The following is an 8816-nucleotide window of genomic DNA, read 5'->3' as shown; positions in this document are numbered from 1 at the left end:
TCCTTTGAATCTGTTTTGGTTTTTGTAGCATCTTACTAGTTCTAGTTCCCTCATTAATAAATGAGTTAAATAAAGCATTTGACTTGTGTTTATATTTGTATAAGATACAACATTTTTCCCTTAAAAATGTATTTTTTTCTGTTGGATGATGGGAGAGGCTTCCAGGCATAGGGAATAATGATATGTTTTTAAGATATGATAATGAGAAAGAACATGGTATACTGGTAGCAGAAGAGGCACAGGAGTAGTAGAGAGGTGGGCTAGAAGGATGAGCATAATTTAGGTCACAAGGGCCTTGTGATGTAATGAAAGTTTAAAAATATATTATCTTAACAGCTAATATCAGAATTCCTCTTAGGAAGGTTACTATACTTTTTGAGGCAATACTTGGAATGCTGCGTGGTGATAGAACACGAGGCATGAAAGTCAGCAGGGATCAAGGTAAACATTTTAGGAGGTGGCTAAAGAAACCCACCTAAAACAAAGACAGACATTTGTTTTAGCTCCTGAAAAGGGAGGAGAGAAAGAGAATCAGAAATATGATGTGCGATTTAGACCACGTAAGATGAAGAGTCAGTAAAAATGGTGTTGAAGTAGCCAAAAAGCATTTCAAAAAAGCAATGCCTAAAGCTCAACTTGACATTTTTTGCATTGTCACAATGTAAACCCTTTCAAAATTAGCTTTGTGTCGGTGGATTTTATGGGCATATTCTAGGGGATTCTGTGATGTTTGTAGAACTTAAAAAGGAACAGAATTACATATCTCAGTTGCTGCAGAGTACCAACCCACTAAAACCTGAGCCCTGAAGTGGGGGTGCTAACACAAAAGGTTCTCCCTACAGAGACACAGAAATATTAGATAGAAACCGAGATTCCCTCATGTTTGGAATGACCTTATTTAGCTCTCGATGGGTAATAGATGACATGTGAGTTACACAAACCAAGCATAATGAACTTCAGCTTAGTCTTGAAAATGATAGAGAGCCACTGAGGTGGCTGGAGTGTTGAGATATGACATGAGAACAAGGGCAATGACTTGAGAACAAGGGCAATGAAGTGCTGACTTGGAGTGAGGAGAGCAACAAGAGAAGAGTTGCAAATTACAGAACATCTTGTTTTGTAATGGGCAAAAAAAAAAAACCCTTTACATGGGAACCTTAAAAATAAACTTATAAAACTCAGGACACAGAGCAAAGCTGTGATTGGTAAAGTAATGGGGAGAAGGCCAGACAGTGGTTTCGATCACCAACTCATTGTTTCACACTTCTAGTTTCTACCAGAGGGAAAGTCTAAAATTAGCTTCTCAAATATTGTCAGCATTTAAGAAGTAATATCAGCACTAGTGCAGGAGAAAATGGGAAATGATGTGTGAACAGCTTCTAGGGAGTGTTGACATTTTTAACGAAATGGTTCAGGGAAGGACCATCTTTCTTATCAACTACAAACTCTTTTTGAGGATCAACCTATATTGAAACACTTTGACAGATACAGTTGTTTAAGAGCCCACTCAGTACTGCAGAGCAAAGGAGAAAAAATAATTCTATTAGTTCATTCTTACACTGCTATAAAGAAACCTGAGACTGCATAACTTATAAAGAAAGAAGGTTTAATTGGCTCATGGTTCTGCAGGCTGTACAGGAAGCATAGCGGCTTCTGCTTCTTAGGAGAACTCAGGAAGCTTCCAATCACGTCAGAAGGCAAAGGGGAAACAAACACATGGCATGGCCAGAGCAGGAAGAAGAGAGAGTGAGTGGGGAAGGTGCTGCATACTTTTAAACAACCAGATCTCATGAGAACTCCCTCACTATCACAAGAACACCACCAAATGGATGGTGCTAAACCACTCATGAGAAATCCACCTCCAAGGTCCCACCTCCAACAGTGGGGACTAGAATTTGACATGAGATTTGATGGAGACACAGATCCAAACCATATTATTCCACCCCTGGGCCCCCTAAATCTCATGTTCTTCTCACATTGCAAAATATAATCATCCCTTCTCAACAGTCCCCCAAAGTCTTAACTCTTTTCTGCATTAACTCAAAAGTCCAAAGTCTCATCTGAGACAAGGCTACTCCCTTCCACATATGAGTCTATAAAATGAAAAACAAGTTAGTTACTTTCAACATACAATGGGGGTATAGGCATTGGGTAGGTACTCCCATTCCAAAAGGTAGAAATCAACCAAAAGAAAGGGGCTACAAGTCCCATGCAAGTCCAAAACCCAGCAGGGCAGTCATTATATCTTAAAGCTCCAAAATAATTTCCTTTGACTCCATGTCCCATATCTAGGACATACTTATGCAAGGGATGAGCTCCCAAGACCTTAGGAAGCTCTGCCCCTGTGGATCTGCAGGGTGTAGCCCCTGCAGCTGCTTTCATGGGATGGCACTGAATGCCTGCAGCTTTTCCAGGTGCATGGTGCAAGCTGTCAGTGGATCCACCATTCTGGGGTCTGAAGGATGATGGCACTCTTCTCACAGCTCCAGTAGGCAGTTCCCCAGTGGGGACTCTGTTGGGGGATGCTCCAACCCCACATTTACCCTCCACACTATCCTAGTAGAGGTTCTCCATGAGGGCTCCACTCTTGCAACAGGCTTCTGCCTGGACATTCAGGCTTTTCCGTACATCCTCCGAAATCTAGGCAGAGGTGCCCAAGCCTCAACTCTTCCACTTTTCCCCCCTACAGGTTTAACACCATGTGGAAGCTCCCAAGTCTTACAGTTTGTACCCTCTGAAGCAGCAGCCCAAACTGTACCTGGGCCCTTTGAGCTATGGCTGAAGCTGGAGTGGCTACAATGCAGGGACCAGTGTCCTGAGGCTGTGCAGGGTAACCAGGTGGCCCACAAAACCATCCTCCCCTCCTAGGCCTCTGGGCCTGTGATAGGAGGGGCTGCTACAAAGCTTTCTGAAATGCCTTCCAGGCCTTCTCCCCATTGTCTTGGCAATTAGCAATCGGCTCTTTCTTACTTATACAAATTTCTAAAGCCTGTTTGAATTCTTCCCCTGAAAATGGGCTTTTCTTTTCTTACCACATGACCAGGCTGCAAATTTTCCAAACTTTTGCTCTACTTCCCCTTTAAACGTAAGTTTAAACACAGGTTGATTTTGTGCTCACACATGTAAGCATAGACTGTTAGAAGCAGTTAGGCCACATCTTGAACACTTGGTTGCTTAGAAATTTCTTCCACCAGATACCGTAAATCGTCACTCTCAAGTTCAAAGTTCCACAGATCCCTAGGCAGGGGCACAAAGCAGCCAAATTATTTGCTAAGGCATAACAAAAGTGACCTTTACTTCAGTTCTCAATAAGTTCCTCATTTCTACCTGAGACCTTATCAGCCTGAACTTCACTGTCCATATCACTACTAGCATTTTGGTCATAACCATTCAACCAGTCTCTAGGAAGTTCTAAATATTCCTTCATTTTCCTGTCTTCTTCTAAGCCCTCCACACTCTTCCAATTTCTGCTCATTACCCAGTTCCAAAGTCACTTTCATATTTTCAGGTATCTTTATAGCAAAGCCCCACTCCTCAGTACCAATTTTCTTCATTAGTCAGTTCTCGCATTGTTATTTAAAAAAAACCTGACACAGGTAATTTATAAAGAAAAGAGGTTTGGCCAGGCATGGTGGCTCATGGCCAGCACTTTGGGAGCCCGAGGCAGGCGGATCACAAGGTCAGGAGATCGAGACCATCCCAGCTAACACGGTGAAACTCTGTCTTCACTAAAAATACAAAAAATTAGATGGGTGTGGTGGGGGGTGCCTGTAGTCCCAGCTGCTTGGGAGGCTGAGGCAGAAGAATGGCATGAACCTGGGAGGCGGGGAGCTTGCAGTGAGCCAAGATTGCACCATTGCGCTCCAGCCTGGGTGACAGAGCAAGACTCCGTCTCCAAAAAAAAAAAAAAGAGAAAAGAAAAGAGGTTTAATTGGCTCGCATAATGCTGGCATCTGCTCAGTTTCTGGGGAGACCTCTAGAAACTTACAATCATGGTGGAGGGGAAAGGAGGAGTGAGACATCTCACATGGCAGGAACAGGAGCAAGAGACATGTGCGGGTGGTACTACAGACTTTTAAACAACCAGATCTCATGATAATTCACTCACTCACTCTCATGAGAACAGCACCAAGAGGATGGTGCTAAAACATTCATGAAGGAGCACCCCATGATCCAATCACCTCCCACCAGGCCACACCTCCAACATTAGGGATTACAATTCAACATGAGATTTGGGTGGGGACACAAATCCAAACCATATCAATAATGTTTTATTGGACTCAGGTCAAAACGTAGTTGAGAATATGAGCTTGGGGGTCAAACAGAATCCAGCTTAAGAACAAGTTCTACAACTTACTGGTGATGTGATTTGGGCAAGTTATGTAACCTCTCTGTGCCTGTTTTCATCTATAAATAAGAGGTAAGGCCAGGCGTGTTGGCTCACACCTGTAACCCCAATTACTTTTGGAGGCCGAGGCAGGTGGATCACTTAAGGTCAGGAGTTTGAGACCAGCCTGGCCAACATAGTGAAACCCAGTCTCTACTAAAATACAAAAATTAGCTGGGCATGGTGGTGCATGCCTGTAATCCCAGCTACTCAGGAGGCTGAGGCAGGAGAATCGCTTGAACCCGGGAGGCAGAGGTTGCAGTGAGCCGAGATCATGCCACTGCACTCCAGCCTGGGCAACAGAGCAAGACTCTGTCTCAAAAAAAAAAAAAAAATGTTAGGCGCGGTGGCTCATGCCTGGAATCCCAGCACTTTGGGAGGCCAAGGCAGGTGGATCACCTGAGGTCAGGAGTTCGAGACCAGCCTGACCAACATGGAGAAACCCCGTATCTACTAAAAATACAAAATTAGCTGGGCGTGGTGGCACCTGCCTGTCATCTCAGCTACTCAGGAGGCTGTGGCAGGGGAATCGCTTGAACCTGGGAGGCAGAGGTTGCAGTGAGCCAAGATCACGCCATTGCACTCCAGCCTGGGCAACAAGAGCAAAACTCCATCTCAAAAGAAAAAAAAAAAGAGTTAATACAATAATTTTCTTAAATGAGTAATAAGGATTAAACAAGAGTAATAATCATGACTAAGTACTTAGACAATGATAGCTTATTATAGCACTTAATATTTTCCACACTGTATAGCATTTTATACGTACTTTTTAATCCCCATTAAGAATTCTGTAATGCAGATACTATTATTACCCTGATTCTACAGTGGAGATGATGCATGTAAAGTGCTTACACGATGAATACCACATAGCACATGATCAATAGATATTCCATGTTATTACAGATGAGCTTGATGTTAGAAAGTACAATTTGGATAAGAAGGAACAAAGATCACCTCGTGACATTTTCTACATTGGACAAGTGCATAGTAATAATCTATCACCTGGGACACTCTACCTAGTAGCTTGCTAGTGGAAAAATTTTCTCAGCCTCTTCTATAATAACCTTACAACTTTGTATCTATTTAGTATGCAATAAGAGCAATTAGAGACTTCTGTAGAGCAATGGCATGATCAAATCATGTTAAAGAAGATTGATTTGTCAAGAGTAGGTATAATGAATAGGAGTGAGGAGAGGGGAGGCATAGAAACCAACTAGGAAATTAATATTACTGCTGGCAAGAAATTTGACAATAAAATAGGAATAGGAGTCTTGATGAGAGATTTTAGAAGTTTTGCTTATCTGTACATCAGGAATAATGGTCTGTAGTTCTCTTTCCTTGTAATGCTTTTGTATAGTTTTGGCATCAGAATAATGCTGGCCTCATTAAATGAGTTGGGAAATACTCCCTCTTCTGTAAGGAATAGTTTTCTGGAAGAGGTTATGTGGAATTGGTATTACTTCTGATTGTCACACATTTTACCTATATGCCTGTTATAAAACCCTCAATACACTGATGTTGGTTTTGTTTAAAAAGTCAATTATCTTTATAAGAGATTTAAAAAATAATTAAAACTCTCATATATTTATTAACAAAGTTACCACTTATAGCGCTTTTTATTCTTTTGTGTAAATCTGTATTTCTACCTGGTGTCACTTCCTTCCAGTATGAAAATGTTAACATTTCTTGTAGTGAAGATATGCTGGTAATAAATTATTTAAGTTTTTGTTTGAAAAGGTCTTTATTTTGCCTTCATTTTTAAAAGATATTTTTGCTGGATATAAAATTCTAGGTGGCAGTTTTTTTTCTCTATTCTGCACTGTAAAGATTATCCCACTGTCTTCTTATTTTCATTGTTTTCAATGAAAAATCTGACGTCATCTTTATCTTTTTTATCTGACTGCTTTTAAGATTTTCTCTCTATGACTAGTTTTGGGAAATTTGATTATTATGTGCCTTAATGTCATTGTCTTCATGTTTCTTGAGCTTTGGGTTCATTGAGCTTCTTGGACCTGTGGATTTATAGCTTTCGTCAAATTTGGAAAATATTTGGCCATTCTTTTTCTAAATATTTGCCTCTGTCCTACATCTCTATTTCAGGGAATCCAATTACATATATATTAGGCCACTGAAATTGTCTCACAGCTCACGGCTCTTTTTGTTTAAATTAAATTATTTCTGATTTATTTTGAATACTTTTTATTGCTATATGTTCAAGTTCATTCATCTTTTCTTATGTAATTATAGTCTACTGTTAATCCTATCCAGGGTCTTTTTCATCTCAGACATTGCAGTTTTCATCTCTAGAAGTTTGGGTTGGGTCCTTTTTATATCTTCACATACCTACTTATCTCTTTGTATGTACACAAAATGTTTACAATATCTTTTAGTGTCTTCATCTGTTAGTTCTAAAATCTGTATCATTTCTTGCTTCTTTGCAAGAAATTTTTGATTGGATATCAGACATTTTAAATTTTATCTGCTGCTTTTTGTCCAACATCTTAGCAAGGCTGTGTTTGCCACTGCTCTCTGAGCTTTGCAATGTGCTCAAGGACAACAAGAAGAAAGATGTTGGAAAGTTGGCCAAGAAAGACAAAGACCCAGTGAACAAATCCAGGGACAAGGCCAAAAAGAAGAAGTGGTCCAAAGGCAAAGTTCAGGACAAGCTCAATAACATAGTCTTGTTTGACAAAGCTACCTATAACAAACTCTGTAAGGAAGTTCCCAACTATAAACTTATAACCCCAGCTGTGGTCTCTGAGAGACCGAAGATTCGAGGCTCCCTGGCCAGGGCAGCCCTTCAGGAGCTCCTTAGTAAAGGATTTATCAAACTGGTTTCAAAGCACAGAGCTCAAGTAATTTACACCAGAAATACAAAGGGTGGAGATGCTCCAGCTGTTGGTGAAGATGCACGAATAGGTCCAACCAACTGTTCATTTGGAAAAATAAAACTTTATTAAATTTTAAAAAAAAAATCTGCTTAGGTGTTGGATATTTTTATATTCCCATAGGTATTCTTGAACTTTGTTCTAGGATGCTGGTATTTTACTTGAAAATAATTTTTAGTCTTGCTTTTAAGATGTTAGGTGAGACCGGAGGTGCACTTAGTCTAGATTATTTCTGACTACTGAGGCAAGAACTTTTTGAATCCTCTACTAAATATCCCATGAATTATAACATTTTCCAGGTTGGATTACAGAAGCAGGCACTACTCCTTTCTCTGTAGTAGAGCTGAGTACTATTCTCTTTAATCTTCTTGGATGGTTCTTTGTCCAGTCTGGATAATTTTCTCATACACATGTGCCAATCAATACTCTGCTTAATACTCAAGGGGACCTTCCTCAGGCACTAACCACATTTTCATGTGCTCAATAGCCAAATGTGATTAATGGCCAATGTTTTTAGTGACACATATATGAAACATTACTATTAATATTATTGCAGAAATTTCTATTGGAAAATATTATTCTAGAACCAGGCTTATCTGACATCAAGCCTTTACTCAGTGCATCAGTGCTTCTCGAAATTTACTGTGCATTTAGACCAGCTAGGGATCTTGTCAAAATGCAGATTTGGCTTCAGGAGGTCTGGTTCGTATCTGAGATTCTCTATTTCCAACAAGATACCAGGTGATGAGAATGCTATGAGTCAGCAGACCACAGTTGAGCAACGCTGTAACCCAGGAGATACAAGCTTGCATATATTTTTAAGTTGGTCTGTTTTCTTTTTATGTGGAAGAAAAACACACTGAAACAAATGAAAATAGACTAATAGTGAGAAAAGATCAGTGTAACATCTCATAATTTTTTTTTTTTTTTGCTTTTATGCAATTGTTTCAATACCTAACTGACAATTTTACCTTTATACACAAGTTAATTTTCTAAATACATATTTAGGAGGGTGAGTTCCATGTTTGCTTAATTTTAATGTGAAGAGAACTTTATGCTAAGAGGATAAAATACTCAGTGATATACTAGAGGTGGCTCATACCATTTTATGAGAATTGTTAAATTTTTAGAAATTTTGCAAGCCATTATGCAAAGTTAAAATATAATTAAATTACTTTAAAATAAAGATACCAACTACTCAAACCATCACTGCCTAATTATTTTGCTACTTTTTTTTCTATATTGTTTTACTACTTTACTATTATTTACCTCTTGAGGTTATTAGCATCTGTTTTATCTGCCAAGTTGAAATACAACATTTTGGTGAGCTACTACATGTTGGTAGTGACAGTGACAGGAGTCTGCCAAATGCCTAGGCTTAGGGGCAGGTCCCCGGCAAAATCCCACCTACAAGCCGAAGATAGTTTAAAGCCTGAAAACAAAGCTACAAGTTAAATCCTCGGACCAGATTGAGAACCCACCTTCCCATTTGGCATACTCTCCTCTGATTGATCCCCATTCTTCATCTATTTTACATATAC

At 39.7% G+C, this 8816-nt stretch overlaps 1 protein-coding gene across 1 annotated transcript; it reads left to right on the top strand.

Moving 5' to 3' along the window:
• Nucleotides 1-419: 419 nt before the first annotated feature.
• LOC140710164 (small ribosomal subunit protein eS25-like) lies at nt 420-7362 on the top strand. The gene is made up of 3 exons (XM_073011399.1): nt 420-441; nt 2690-2830; nt 6893-7362. Exons 1-3 carry the CDS (start codon nt 420-422, stop codon nt 7345-7347), a joined length of 618 nt encoding a protein of 205 aa, XP_072867500.1. The 3' UTR covers nt 7348-7362.
• The last annotated feature ends 1454 nt before the right edge of the window (nt 7363-8816 follow it).

The sequence above is a fragment of the Chlorocebus sabaeus genome, chromosome 25 (assembly GCF_047675955.1).
Source record: "Chlorocebus sabaeus isolate Y175 chromosome 25, mChlSab1.0.hap1, whole genome shotgun sequence".
Taxonomy (NCBI): Eukaryota; Metazoa; Chordata; class Mammalia; order Primates; family Cercopithecidae; genus Chlorocebus; species Chlorocebus sabaeus.
This window is presented reverse-complemented; position numbering and strand designations above follow the sequence as displayed.

Excerpts from the sequence above, each read along its gene's own strand:
- LOC140710164 (XM_073011399.1), top strand. The coding sequence starts at position 420 with ATGAAAGTCAGCAGGGATCAAG. Across the intron at positions 442-2,689 it reads GAAAGTCAGCAGGGATCAAG|GTTTAACACCATGTGGAAGC; the intron begins GTAAACATTTTA and ends TCCCCCCTACAG. Across the intron at positions 2,831-6,892 it reads GTGTCCTGAGGCTGTGCAGG|CAAGGCTGTGTTTGCCACTG; the intron begins GTAACCAGGTGG and ends CCAACATCTTAG.